General features: G+C 59.0%; 2 protein-coding genes and 1 long non-coding RNA gene across 5 annotated transcripts in view; 1 reads left to right on the top strand and 2 right to left on the bottom strand.

Annotated features, from left to right (window-relative positions):
• The window catches only part of DMTN (dematin actin binding protein), a 27,405-nt gene extending 22,609 nt beyond the window's left edge, over positions 1-4,796 (bottom strand). Inside the window, exon 1 of one of the 2 annotated variants that reach the window (XM_032332084.1) lies at positions 4,620-4,796. The gene's annotated coding sequence lies outside the window, so the exon portion shown is untranslated. Of the gene's footprint in view, positions 1-188; positions 298-4,619 lie in introns of those variants that run through there. The other variant, XM_032332087.1, reaches the window with a different exon arrangement.
• LOC116584153 lies at positions 4,673-6,661 on the top strand. Its single transcript, XR_004283071.1, has 2 exons — positions 4,673-4,757; positions 6,373-6,661. It is a non-coding gene; the product is annotated as an uncharacterized LOC116584153 (long non-coding RNA).
• On the bottom strand, positions 5,100-13,826 carry FGF17 (fibroblast growth factor 17). 2 transcript variants are annotated; one of them, XM_032332100.1, is made up of 5 exons: positions 10,260-13,826; positions 10,045-10,081; positions 7,205-7,382; positions 6,891-6,997; positions 5,100-5,958 (listed from the first exon to the last, which is right to left on the bottom strand). In XM_032332100.1, the coding sequence occupies exons 1-5, from the start codon at positions 10,292-10,294 to the stop codon at positions 5,665-5,667; spliced, it is 651 nt and encodes a 216-aa protein (XP_032187991.1). In that variant the 5' UTR covers positions 10,295-13,826; the 3' UTR covers positions 5,100-5,664. The 2 variants fall into 2 exon arrangements, with proteins under 2 accessions (XP_032187991.1, XP_032187992.1); XM_032332101.1 differs by having other exon boundaries at positions 7,205-7,349.
• Positions 13,827-13,841: the final 15 nt, after the last annotated feature.

Here is a 13,841-nt window from a genome sequence, read left to right as displayed (position 1 = left end):
TCCTCAGGGCAGGCGGACCACCCTGCCCAGTCGCTTACCTGCCTCCCCTTCAGGCTGGGATGAGAAGGGAGGCAAAATATTTTCCCAGAAGCAGGCAACACTGGACACCAGTGCCTGTTGTCCAGGACCCAGGGTAGGCTTCCTGGGCACCGCTTGGCCATACCCAGCAGCTGAGGGGACCAGCATACCTTTAAGCTCAGGAGTGCCTGGAGGCCTTGAGGATGGCCCCTTGTGTCCTTCTCAGGCAGGCAGTCCCAGGGCCCAGACACCTAGTTCTTGGCTCCTTTCTGCAGAGAGAGCACTGGTGCCGGAAGTCCTGACTGGACTCTGGCCCTGCCGCCAGCCCCCTCCGCCAGGCCTGGCAATAGGCTTCCCTCCTCTCTCAGTCTCACTCCATTGCCCCTCGCCCCTCCCCATGCGCCAGCCTGCTAAGGCTGGGAGCACCAGACACTCTCCCCTATGCCTGGGCCATCTAAACATTAACTCCTGGGGAGGCTGACTAAGGGCACCTAGGCACCTAAGGAGAAGGGAAATCTGACAAAGAACTGGGCCACAGGAATAAAAGGAAGGAGGAGGAACTAGCAGGGACCTTTTCTCAAGAGTTCAGAAGTCACACTCCCCACCTCTGTACACTGGGCCATCTGCCTCAGGGACCCCAGACCCTCAGTTCCCAGCATGCTGCCGCAAGACCAGTCTCCTCCCAAACCCTAACACCACGACTGCATGGTCACTCTCTTTCTCAAAGCCCACGCTACCACAAAGCCTTCCACAATGTGACCCAATCTTTCCCTGCCACTCCTCCAGGCAAACTTACAATTCTAGCCAAACCCATGGACTGCTCACCTTCCCCTGAACGCACCTCACATCTTCCTGCCTCAAAGCCTTTTTCCTCATGCTGTTTTCCCTGTCAGTATCTTCCCTTGCCTGTCTTTTCTGCGGACTGGAATCCTGCTCATTCTTTTATTTTGTAAGAGGTGGGGGGAGGGGCAGAGGGAGAGAGAAAGAATCTCAAGCAGACTCCCTACTGAGCTTGGAGCCTGATGTGGATCTCCGGACCCTGAGATCATGACTTGAGCCAAAATCAAGAGTTGGACACTTCCCCGACTGAGTCTTGCCCCTGAAATCTTGCTCATCCTTAAAGATCATGCAAACCCCAGCCCTGGCCCCATGCACTCTCCCGTCCCTGAACCCACCGTGCCTGGCTGGAAGTGGAGACCATCCCACTCAGGTGATCAAGAAAGGCAAGAATCTAGACGGTAACCCTCACTAGCTTCGACCACAGATGAGTTCATCTCTCTGAGTCTGCGCTGGCTCACACATGATATGGAAACAATGTCACCCCTTGAGGAAGGGGCTATATGGGGGAATGCCTCACATGCTGCCTGGAGCATCTCCAGAGTTCCATGTATATCAGTGTCTTTATTTCTAATAGCTCCTGTCTCCTTTCCCCCTCTTTTGGGATGTACCAAATGCCACTTTGCTATTTTTTTAGGTTTGAGAGAGAGATTTCCAGAAGTCCTTAAATTTCAAGTGTCTTGAGGTCTTGACAGGGGATGAAACAATATCTTGTCCACCCTTTTTGTTTGCTGAAGGGCTAGTGCAGTGTTTGTACATTGTAGGGAGTAAATAAGTATTTGGATTAACTGCTTAGGACCTGTCCCCGCCCGAGTCCCGCTAAGGATGGAGGGTGGAGGCAGGATTCTGGTTCTCCTTCTGCCTCCATCTTGAGGGACTGCAAGGTACTGGGCCAAGGGCTTCTTTCTCAACCTTCAGTTGGTTTAATTCCCTCGATAAATACTTGTGGTGTAACGCACAACCATTCCACAAGCAGGAATAAGGACAGTTCTGGACAAGCTGTGGTATGTGCCATAAGGCCAGGGCAAGTGGGCAGCCAGAGAGCCCCGTGGTACCACAAGCGACTGCTAGCCCAAGAGAGGAGGCAGGTGTACGGAGCACAACAGACAGCAGTGGTCTCCGCATGCAAGCATTCTGGAGAAAGGCGTGCTGGACAGCAGGAACCTCACGTTCAAAGATGGGCAGGGGTGCTGGCCGAATGGCAAGGGCTGCTGTTTTGCCACAGCCCCTGGAGGGGACTCATAGGGACAGGGCTGAGTGGGGTTGTACAGGAGCTAAGGAGTCCACTGGGGATCGCATAATGTGGGCAGAGCTGCGGTTTAGGGTGACGGAGGGTGAGAGAAATGTGTGATGTCCTGGAGGGGGTGGGGGTGTCGGGAGGCAGAGAGACAGGACTTGGAAAGCTACTGTAGTAACTGAGACAGACCCTAGCGAGGTCTGGCAATGGTGCAGAGTTTTCGAGTGTGGGAGAGAAAGCAGTGGTGTGCAAGGGGATGATGGCTGACGTGCTGCATTGCTAGGAGAGACTCAGCAGGAAGAACAAGACGAGAAGAGAAAGGCAGAAATCTTAGGCAATGTTTCTGTGAAGTGGAGCCAGGGAAGTGAAGGGTCCCAGTGACAGAGAATGAAGAGGTAGGAAAGAGCTTCAAAAAGGGACAGTCCTTCATGGGATCCAGGGCTGAGGCAGAGGACACCTAGGTCTGAGGCCGGGGAGCTCACTGGCCACTGAAGTATGAGGGATGGGGCTCAGTATAGTGACTTTAATACAAGCCAGCTTGCAGGGACTAGAAAATGAGTGGAGCCCCCCCCCCCCGCCCCGCCTCATCTGGCTGTTGGGAGGACAGGACAGAGGAGGCGAGATCTGTATGCGGGCTGTTCTTAGCTGGAGGTTTTGGTAATCCTGACCAGCACAGGATCTGAGGCACCTGCTGCCGCCTCCCTCTACTTGTTCACATCCTCCCAGAGATGGATGCACTCATCTTGCCCTAAGTCTTCCCCCACGGTGTCCACCCCCATTTGCACACTTGCTTAGAAACTTCTGGCCCACAGAAGCAGCTGGGATTGCTGCAGGCAGCTATGGGGTGGTCCAAGGTCCTCAAGGAAGCCTTCTCCCTCCCCTACCCATGTTAAATCCCTCGAGACCCCATGATCCGAGATCCATTGCTTTGGCCTCTTTCTTTCAGCATCTTTGAAATCAGCCCCAGTTCGGGGTGGGGGGGAATGAGCAGAACAGACTTCGCCAGAGTATGAAGAGGCCCTCTGGGTATGGAGCCTGGACTTGGCAGAGGCACGAAAAGGTGTGGTGAGAGGGTTCAGAGAGCCAAGCCTGAGACCCAAGGCCACCAGCAGGCGTCAGACGTGCCAGGCTCGGGGCTCGGGGCTCAGGGCGGGGCGAGGCGAGTCACTCTGAGATGGCACAGGCCTCAGAGGCCGTCTTCCTCCCTCACCCTGCCTACTCTCAGTCCCTCCTCACCAGGTTTCACCTCAGAAAGCAAGAAAGGAAACAGTGAGGGCTTTCTGGAGCCGGCCCCCAGAGGCCTGTCTGTGCTGGGGAGGTCAGAGAGAGGGAGGGAGGGGCAGGAGAAAGGCGGAGAAGAAAGCAGAGCAAGACAAAGGGCTCCCGTCCACCTTTGAAGCTGTCTCTAACCCAGCCAGGGAGGGTGGGGTGGGTCTGAGAAGCCGGCTGGGGGGAGGCAGTCTAGAGTTATAAAGAATGTCTTAAATTCCTGTGGAAATCAGCAGGATTGTAAGAGCCCCCCTCGCCAACACACCTCCTTCCCAGCCTCCTACCCCTGCCCCCCAAGTCCAGACCTCCACACCTGGGGGCCCCAACCCTTTGTCCTCAGGTAATTGCTGGGTGTTGCCCCTGTGTTTAAAATCCCATTGAATTCACCCGTTATCAGCTGTGGCTCCGGACCACCCTCTCTACCCCCCAACCCCCAGAAAACCACCCCCAACACATCTCCTGCAGTCTTCACCAGGATTAAGGCTCTTTGTGATGTGTGTGTGGGGGAGAGCAACCTGATGCAAAGCACTTATGACAAGCTGGGGGAGAATGTCTGTCCCAGGGCCTGGGGGACCTCCCTCTTGGCGGCTGCCTTCAACCTGCTCAGAGCTGGGGGTGTCAGACCGCTCCAGTCCTCACCGAAGGAGAGGCGAGGGACCCCCAACCCCCACCGACTCCGACTGTTTCACCCACCTCCCATTTTGACCGAACCAGGCTCCTCCCCAACTTCCAGATCGGTCCTTATAGGCCATTCTTGGGAAAAGTCGGGGAGAAGGGAGGTCTATTCATCCTTTTCCCCTCTCTCTCCACAACACTTCCCTCTAATAGCTTTGCAGAAAGAAGGGGAAACTGAGGCTGGGGGTCCGACGACAGAAGAGCGGGCTGGGGCGGGGAGCCTGCTAGCGAAGGTCTTTCCCCTCTACAAGATTAAGCGCAGAGGAGGAAAGAGGCAGCCTTTATGGCCTCTTAGTTCTACTCCCCAAAAGCACACCTGGAGGCGTCTGGGAAAGCCCACCCGAGAAGCCGGAGCGGGGGAGGGGGCGCCGGGCCCCTAACCCGCCCGCCGCGGCCCCCCTCCCCACAGGGAAGCGCGGCCCAGCCCGCCGCCTCTAATTGCGACTTCCCCTCAGGTGTGGCCCCCGCCCCCGCCCCCCGCGGGGACCCGGGGAACAAGAGGACGCATTCTCGCCCTCACTCCCCCCTTCCGCTCGGCCGAGCCCTCCTCCCCCATCCCCCGCCTCCCCTCCCCCCTCCTCACCGGAAAACAGCAATCCGGCTACCGGCGAGGAGGCTGCGGCGTCCTCCGGCCGCCCTGGCGGGCGCTCGGGCCTCTTGCCCCGACCCCGGCCCCGGCGGCTCGCCCGCCGAAGGGCTTGGGTTTGCTTCGCCCCAACAGGTAGCACGGGACGCGCCGTGCCAGCCAGGAAACCGGAGCCCGAGCGGAGGGAGGGGCGCGCCCGTGGGTCCCCGGTCCTGGGCCCGCCCCGGGGCCGCCAGCCTCGCGCCGGGCGGAGGTGCGGGGCCTTCCCGGGGCCACCCACGCCCCGCTTCCCCTGCGGGCGGCGCTGCCCTTCACGCCCCGCGCGCCGCCCCTACACCTGCCGGGTCGCGCCCGGACTCGGGCCACGGGGCTGCCGCGCGGCTCGTCCGGGCTCTGGTCCGCGCCGCTCAGCGAGGCAAGGTTGTTACCCTCGCGGTTTGGGACTTGGATCCCTCCACCCCGCCTTCAGATAACCCGTTTGCAGGAAAATGGTTTTATTCTGGGACTCGAAATTGGGGATGGGGGTGCAGGCCTGGGTAGCGGAATGTGAAGAATGGCCATCTCTCTCTCTCTTTCGCTTCCCCCCTTTTCTTTTTTCCTGAAACAAACACAAAAGTCCCTTCCTACAGTCTGGCCAGGAGGAATGTGGAGGCTGGGAGCAGACTGAGGAAGACTCCGCAGGCAGAGTTTAAAGAGAACCACCTCCGGACCGTGTCTGCAGGGCCTTGAATCTGCTGCCCTTTCCACCTGTTTTAGGGAGCCTGCATCCGAGGGAACACTACAGTTCCTCGCCTGGGGGTCTGCCCCACCCCCTCCCCCGGGGCCTATTTCAGTGCGGGGGTCTGGGGCGGCTGCCCGGAGGCCCCAGCCCTGGTTTGTGGCAGTCCCGCCCCTTTCCGGCTCGAGGCTCTGACGCTGGTTGGTCTTCCCGGTCCTCCTTGGGGGCTCTGGTTCCCCTCCCTCCACCCCAGCCCAGTCTTGGGATTAGGAAGGGAAGGGGATGGGAAGGCTGGTGAGGGGCAGCTGCCCCCAGTGTCCCCGACTACGTCAGGGGCTGTGGCCTCCGAGTGCGCTTGGTCCGGCGCGTGGGTGCTGAGCCCACGAACTCGAACTGTTTCTGCCTCTCCGCGTGGTTGGGGAAGGGCAGCTGGCCCTGGTAGAGGCGCTTGATGAAGTGAGCCTCTCGTTGGTTCTGGCGGCTGCGAGAAGCTTGGCGGGGCCGACCCTGCCTCGTGAAGGCCATGAACCATCCCTCGTGCCGGGCATTCTGGAAGGCTGTGTAGTTGTTCTCCAGCACGATCTCCGTGAACACGCAGTCTTTGCTCTTTCCGCTGGGCTGCGGAGGGAGGGAGGGAGAGGAGGGGTGTTCGTCCACCCAACCTGTCTGGTTTGTCTGACTTTTGGACCAATTTTGTGGGACAAAGGAGGGAGCGGCAGGGGGCTGTGTGCCCAGGGGTTTCTGCCTGGGGAGGTGGGTGCCCTTGTTGGAGAGGTAGAAGTGGGAGAAGGGAACAAGGTTTGCTGGGAGTCAGATCTGAACTTAAATACAGGTTTGTCATTTGGAAGTTGTACACCCTGAGCATGATGTTTAGCCAGTGGTATAGCATGGTAACTGTTGGGTGGAGGCCAAGGAGGCAACAGTCTGAGGAGAAGAATGGGCAGCTGTCTGCAGAATAAAGACTATGTAGGAGCCACACAGCCATCCATTTGGCCCTATCCAAAACCTTGACACTATGCCCATTTTTTATAGACGAGAAGCCTGAGGCTTGACCGAAATCAGCAAATATTTGGTGAGAACAGCCAGAACCAGAAGCCAGGACTGACAAATGCTAAAGGAAACGGAATTCTCCCTACGCAACAGCGCTGGACCTGCCCGAGAGCTCACACCAGCTGGTGCTTACACTAGTAGGCCCTTTGTGTGTCATCTGCCTGGAGGGATCCTGTGGACCCCGCTGACCTTGGGGGAGCTTGTGGCCATGTATGAATGCCCACTCTCAGCCCTGATCAACACTTGACCCTCAACACGGGGTCTGCAATCTCATGAAGGTGCTAAATCCTGACTCACTGATTGGACGTAGCCTGTAAATCAGAGCCCAAGACACTTAGGGATCAGTAAGTGTCTCATTTAAATGGAGAAACAAGAGTGGCTGAGTGTTGGAGTGTGAGTAGAAGTCATCTTGGCTTGAGCCCAGGGGAGGGGAGTGGGGTGCTGTGGGGCAGGCAGAAAGATGGATTCATTCCTCCCCTCGCCCTCCTCTCAGGTCTCACCTTCCCAATGAGCTTGCCCCTCTTGTTCATGCAGATGTATTTCTCACTCTCAGCACCCTTGATGCGCACGCGGCTTCCAAATGTGTCCGTCTCCACTATGAGTTTGGCTGTGATGGGGGAGGGGGAGAAAGACCTCTGTCTGTGGGAGCTGTCGGCTCAGGGGTGTGGCAGGGGGCCCCCCAGCCAGCCTGACCTCCCAACTTTGGTTGTGGGGGGGGCACCGGGAGGCTCTTCCACTTCGGGCCCCTGCCTGGGCACAGGATCTGTTAGGCCGCCAGTGGTGTGAGTGGCCTCCAGTGAGGGCTGGGTCTCACCGAACTTGTTGCCATCCTCCGCGGTGGCAGAGATGCGACGCCCGGTGACCTGCACGTGCTTGCCACTGGTCCGGCTGTAGAGCTGGTACTCTCGGATCTGCCGCCGGCTCAGCTGGTCGGTCATGGCGCCCTGGTCCCTCACGTACTGGTTAAAATTAGGAGACGGGTGATTCTCCCCCTTTGCGGTTACCAAGGGAAAAATAGTGTCAATTTGCTTTGGGTGACACCACCACTGGTCCATCCAGGGGAGAGGGGTGTGGAGGTGAGTGTGATGGGGCAGGCCACTGGTCCTAGGAAGCAGAGGTGTTGGGGAAAGGGATGTATGACCTTCCCAGGCCAGTGGGTGAGCCAATCATGATCTTTTGGCTCTCCATCTACCCAGGCTTGGGGGACACCTGTGATCTAGTGCAGACCTGGAATCGTGACTCTGGTTGCTAGAAGGAATCTTCAAAGTTATGGAACCCAAGTTCAGCACTAACGGTGGGATCCTGAGCTTCTGCATGTCTCCCCTGCCCCTCCTCCTGGGTGCTCAGGACCCTCAGAGGAGCCCGTCCACCGTTCACTGTTGTCCCTCTGGGGGTGAGGGACGTGGAGGCTGCAGCATCAGGAGGAGCCAGTGGGCGTGGTCCAGGGGTGCTCCCGGGAGGTGCCAGGATGCCTGTGCCCCTACATAACTGAGGCTGGTGGCCAGTAGGGGCGCTGTTGCCACCAGCTTCCGGGGTCCACCCAGGCGTGGTGCAAAGCCAGGATGAGCACCATCTCCAGGCCCAGTCTCTCCCTACCTATCTGCAGCAGTGAGTGGGAGAAAACCACACCACTTCCCGCTCTCTCTCCAGTGAGGTGCAAACCAGATGCCATTTCTGAACTGCTTCAACCCTAGGCTCAAATGTTTCTCTCTCCACCTGATCCTGCTGGCCCCACTCTCCCTGGCCCAGGTCCCTGAGGCCACCTTTATACCAGGCCCAATCACAGCCGCTGAGACAGACCTGGACCCAGATCAGCATCTGTTGGAGGCCACCTCTGTTGCAGAGGGAGGAGCAGGAACAGGAAGGATCAGCTTTGAGGAAGGGGGTGGTGAGTGCTGTGGTGGCTCCAGGCTGACCCTGTAACCTGTTCAGGGTTAACCCTTCGTGTGTGTCACTGCTCATTTCCCACTGCAGCTCGGCCACTGGCCAGAAGTGCCGCCAGGACCCCCACCTATGAGAGCAGGGTCTGGAGACTCAGAGCAGTAAAGTGCGTCCCGCACCCCACCGTGGAAAAACCCGAGCCCAGCATTTGGGGTGGGGGCTAGCCTCCCTGCCAGGGGGTGGGGTCTAGCTGGCCTGGGACCCTCAGTGGGGTCCAGCCCGGCCCCAGCCCCCATCCTCCTGGCCCAGGTTCAGGCCCTCCGCCCCTCTTGGCGGGCAGCCTCCTTCTGGCTGTCTGTTCCAGGTCAGGAGCAGAGAGGGCCCCCCTGAAGCCCCCTCCTCTCCTTGTCCCCCTTCAGGCCCTGCACAAAAGCAGCCCCACGCCCCCCCCCCCACAGCCCCACAGCCCACAAGTCGCTCTCCCCGCGGGACCTGGCCTGTCCCTTTCATGTTCCCGCTGCAGGGGGACCTCCCCTTCCACTGCCGCAGACAGCTGCTTGTCAGACAGCCCCTCAAGCATGGCTATGGTCCGGCCTGCCGGCCCCCCCTCCAGGGGGGGTGAGGGGGCACTTCAAGGGGGAAAGGACAGCTTTGCCACCTTCCCTGAGTCCTGAATGGGGCCTCAGCCAGGCCATAAACGCCCCGGCCAGCCTCACCATTGTGCTAATTCCCGTTCCAGAACAGGTTGGGCCCACCCCCAGCCCCCTCCCAGCCAGGCTGGGGGCTTTCTTCTTGCTCTCCCTGGATGTGTGAAGCAAAAGGCCTGGAACGGGGGCTAGAGCAAAAGGGGGAAGGAAAAGAGGGGGGGAGTTGTCTCTCTCTCTCTCCCACCCCCCCACTGCTTCAAAGGCAGCCCCTTTCCCTCTCCCAGAGAAAAGGCATTTACCTTCAAAAAAAGTCCCCACTGGATATGAAGAGAAGCGGGCCTCTGGCCTGGGAAAGCCAAGCGATCTCTCCCCAGAGCGGTTCTGGACCAGTGCATTTTAATAGCTGCACTTTTATGGAGGATCACAAAAAGGGACCAAGCCTCGCACAGGGGGCTGAGGCTTGGGGTGGGGGGTGTGCATGGGGGCGCTGGCATAGGGTGGGGGGAGTGTGGAGATGCAAACCCTGAATCTTGTCCCAAACAAACCTCTTTGGGCTTGACCTCGTTGCACTGTAGGTGAGGAGTCACCCCACCCTGGCTGGGCATTGGGACTGCCCACACTAGTCCCCCAGGGCAGCGCACCCCTGGGACATCTGTGATGGGGAGAGTGGGGTAGGAAGTGGAATGCACAAGTGGTTTTTCGTGGAAACCTGTGTTTTCAGGTAGCTCCCAGTACAAGCCTCACCTGAGCCAGCACCTCTGCCCTCTACCCATCTCCCCAGAGTCCATCCCTCAAGCCTGAGCTGCCGCATGCGGTTAGCCTTGGGGGAGGGGGGCAGAACCCGTGTGGCAGTACAGAGGGAGAAACAGAGACTCCAGGACAAGTAGGGATAGGGAGGGTCATGGAGGGAGGACAGATAAAGACCTCAGTGCATCCCCAAATGTGCCTTAGCCCCTTCTACCCGCCTCCAAAGACTGACACCTCCACCCACCCCACCACCTCAGAAACCATCTGGATTCAGGGAGAGGCCGGAACCTGCCTCTGTCCACCAAGAGGAGACTACGCCCCGCCAAGCTGGGTGGGGTGGGGGAGACAGGGAACAGCTAGTCGGGGGGCACCCGCCTACCTGAGTTTGACAGCAGAGAATCAGTAGCTGGAGGCACCTGTGTGGGAAGACAAGGCAGACCCTGGTGTGGGTGCCAGCAGTCAACCCAGAGCACCCAGGCGCCCTCCCCTCACACCCCCCCCCCCGCCCCTCCGGGTGGGAGTCCCAATAAGACGAGGTCTGCCCCAGGCTGGAAAGGGCAACGAAACTTCCATCCAGAGAGGCAGCACACTTACAGAGTGACGTGGGGCAGCAGGCGGGTGGCTCCCATCTCCGGAGAGAGTCCTTGGGGTGGTGGCCCCCCTGCCCCCAAACTCAGGAGCAAATATGGGCAGTCCCCAGGGGTAGAGAGGGGTAGAGTCCCAGAGAAGCCAAGGTCTCTTCAAGCCACAGGTTTTCAGGGGGGAGAGGAGGAGAGAGAGGGGAGGAGGGAGAGAGAGGGAGGGGAGGAGTGGGGGAGGAGGGCGTAATTGGGAGACTGAGGTGTGAGGTGTCCACCTTCCTGGCCAGTGAGCGGGCAAAGCAGCTGCTGGCGGGGGCTGCCAGCCTCTTGCGGGGCTGCCCGCGCACAGAGTCTGGAGCTGCTGGCTAAGGAGGCTGGACCCCGTGGTCTCCCACGTTTTCCCTGACCCTCAGACCTGGATGGGAGGGCCCCGCCTCCGTTCCCCAGGGGCCAGCTTCTCCTGCCCTCAGGTCTGGTGCCCCACCTCCCCAAGGGTGAGCGCAGGTATCATTCCCGGGCCAGGGGTTGCTGAGTCTGGCTCTGGGGGTGGAAATTCCCAGAAGCAGCCTTAAAAGGAGGAGCCTCCCTCCAGGGGGCAGGCGGTGGGCTTGGCTAGGAGCGCTGGCTTCCACTGCCTCTGTCACCCCTGGCTCCCCCTCTCTGCGGTCTGGCCACCCGGTTAGAGGTGTCAAGGCCGCCCCGACTGGCAGCAAATAGCAGGTGCAACAGGTTGGGGACCAGGGATGGGGGAGAAGGTGCAGCTGGGGCTGTGGGAGGACCCAGTGTGGGCTTGAGAGCTGGCCTGCTGACTCAGGACAGACAGGCTCTGAGAGGGGCTGGTGCATTGGCACAAGCTCCTTTTCTTTGGGCCCCAGGCACTTTTCTAGAAGTGGGAACAGTAATGTCAGAGGGCCAAATGAGATAACTGCACTGAGCAGATGTCAAAAGGCATAACATGTTCTTGGGCCCCACCCACCATCCTCTCTGGGGCAGTGGCTGTACCTAGGGCCTCCTCCCTGTGCCCACCAGCCCCTGCCTGGGATGAAGCGCCCACCAGCCTCTTCACATGACCTCTGGTCCCACCCTGCTGTGTGGTAGGACCAGTATTACCCCATTCTACAGACAGGGAAACTGAGATGCACTGGTAGGTAGTTAGTTCAGAATGACCCAGCCAGTGAATGGCGGGACTGGGCTCCTGAAGTCCATGCTCTTTCTGTTCCACGGAGGTCTCGTCTGGAGCCTTTCTGCTGTGTCCATGCCCTCTGGGCCAAGATATCCAAGGCCCCAGAGGCTGGTGATGGGGACTCTAATTGTCCCTTTCCTTCAGAAGGTGGGTGATGGTGACTGTGGAAGCAGGCTTGTACTTGGGGGGAATCTCTGAGGGAAGCCCCCATGTAGGGAAGCAGAGCTCACATCTCAGCTCTGGGCTCCGAGGTCTAAGCGCCCCCAGGATGGAAAGAGAAGGGGAAATGCTATGTGGATGTATTTACCTAAAGAGATGAGCAGGAGAGCTAAACTCTCACCTCCAAGCCTCCTTCTCACCTTCCTGAGCTAGATCAATCCACAAAGTTGTCTGCCACCCCTCCCCCGCCCCCAGACAAGCCCAAAGGCCACCTCCTGGCCACCTCCAACTGTCCAGGTCCAGCACCTGGCTCCCAGCTCCGCCCTGGCACCCCGCAGCGGGGCTCAGGGCCCTGTTCAGCCTGAACTGCCCTGGGGAGTGCGGGGTGGGGGGAGCCTTGTAACTGGGGGAGTCCGGGGTTGGTTCCATACTTGAATCATACTGTCCAAACTGGAAGGGTTCTTTGAGATTCTTCATCTGGTCCAGGCCCAGGGAGGGTCTCACAGCTAGTTAGTGAGGGGCACGTGACTCGGACAAGGTACCGGGTACCCAGACTCCCGGTCCAGTGCTCAGCATTTTCCATGCATGCCCCACCCTGTCCTGCTCCTCTGCTTTCATCCAGGCTGGTGCCCCTGATGATTTCCATTTTCTATATTTGTTCACTTTCAGCCCGATTTAAACTCTGCCCCTTCGAGGAAATGCCTGAGTCCATCTGTCCGCTGTGCCTGGTGCCAGCTCTGGCTTTCTTCTTGGGGCAGCCTGGGACCTCACCCACATATCTATCTGCCTGCTCCTAGCTCCCAGTAGGGTGCTCAGAGCTATCTCCTCCCACCCTCACTCCTGGGGTGACAGGTGGGAATGAACCCATGGAGGATGTAGTTCAGACTTGGGGTGGACCCAATGAATTAAGGAGTCAGGTGTGGGAAGTGCCACCTAGCGCTGTCTGGGTCCCAGTTTTCTGAACCCAAGTGCCTGGTTCTTATCAGTGGGGGAGGGGCTTGTTGTCACCTGCTAGCCCCCCAGCCAGGCCTGGGTCTCCATGGTAACAGATGCCAGCAGTCAAGCTTGGCCTGGGGCTCAGCCAGGGGCTTGGGCCAGGGGACTCTAGGGCATGGGTGAGTAGCCTATTTTATGGTGTGATACCTGCTCCTTGTCCCTTCCCATTGTGCACCTACAGGCCCGGCCTCCTGACTCAGCTTTCTCCTTTAACCCCAGGAGGCCAGTGAAGACCAGTGCTGGCTTCCAAGAGGGGAGGCAGCATGGAGAGTGTTCCATGGATTTTATCCCCATCCCCATGCCCTGTCCTCTATGGGCTGTGTGACCTATGGTAATCCCTTCATTTCTCTGGTCCCACTTCCTAATTTGTAAAAAGGAAATGGCCATTACCGATGTTGTCAAAACTGCCACCGTGAGCATCAACCGAGGTGGACACTCCCTGAAAATTATCAAGGACCAAAAGAATGGGAGCAAAAGGCCTAGATCCTCTTATGTGGCTCAGACTCAGTTTACCTCCATTTTGACCCAGTCTCTCCCTTGACTAGAGGGAGCTGGGAGGCAGAAGGTAGAGTTCATTAACATTTATGGGGGGAGGTGGCAGGAGGTGATAAGGGAAGTGAGAAGTAGCCCCGGCTGCATTGGTTAATCCCCACCCCCTAGTGCCAAGTTCAACACCCCCCAACTGAGGCGTCTCACGCCTGCTCCTTCTAACAGCCCAGCTGGTGCAGACACAGAGCCTGCAGAGCCCACCTGCAGACCTGCCACTTGTCACCACCTGCTTCGACCCCAGCTCACCCTTTTCCTGTTGAAAAACAGAAGGGCTGGAGCTGGAGCAGGGCAAAAGGCAAATGGACCCTTCCAAGACGGGGAGCCCTCCATCTTTGCCGCTCCATCCCTATAGCTGGCCAGCACCGGGAGATCAAATCGGCTGGAGTAGCTGTCCGTGTAGCTGTCGCCTGCCCTTCCGTGCAGACTCAGGGTGGAGCCAGGCTGCTGGGGCATTTGCCAGGGGCGAGGTGGAGGGAAGAAGTACCTGTGCGAACCCCCGCTGGGCTAGAAGTGGCTGGGGCTGCCCATCCCAACTAACAGACTTCATTCCAACGACTGCTTTCAGTTCAGGAGACATCCTAGCACTCGGGCTGCTGTGTGCTCTCTCCCTCTCTGCCAGAGTGGTTAGAGAGCTCTGGGGCCAGACGACCTGGCGGGAACCCTGGCCCCTCCTCTAGCTCTGGGGCCTTGGGGGCCAGTTGTTTCACC

The sequence above is a fragment of the Mustela erminea genome, chromosome 2, assembly GCF_009829155.1.
Source record: "Mustela erminea isolate mMusErm1 chromosome 2, mMusErm1.Pri, whole genome shotgun sequence".
Taxonomy (NCBI): Eukaryota; Metazoa; Chordata; class Mammalia; order Carnivora; family Mustelidae; genus Mustela; species Mustela erminea.
The sequence above is the reverse complement of the archived record's forward strand: the minus strand, read 5'-3'. Positions and strand labels throughout refer to the sequence as shown.

Bases quoted from the DNA above. Each gene is read 5' to 3' on its own strand.
- FGF17 (XM_032332100.1), bottom strand. From the start codon at position 10,294: ATGGGAGCCACCCGCCTGCTGCCCCACGTCACTCT. The intron at 6,998-7,204 runs GTGAGACCCAGC...CCCCCATCACAG, and splicing joins GGAGGATGGCAACAAGTTCG to CCAAACTCATAGTGGAGACG. The intron at 5,959-6,890 runs GTGAGACCTGAG...CTCCCTCCGCAG, and splicing joins GGGGCAAGCTCATTGGGAAG to CCCAGCGGAAAGAGCAAAGA.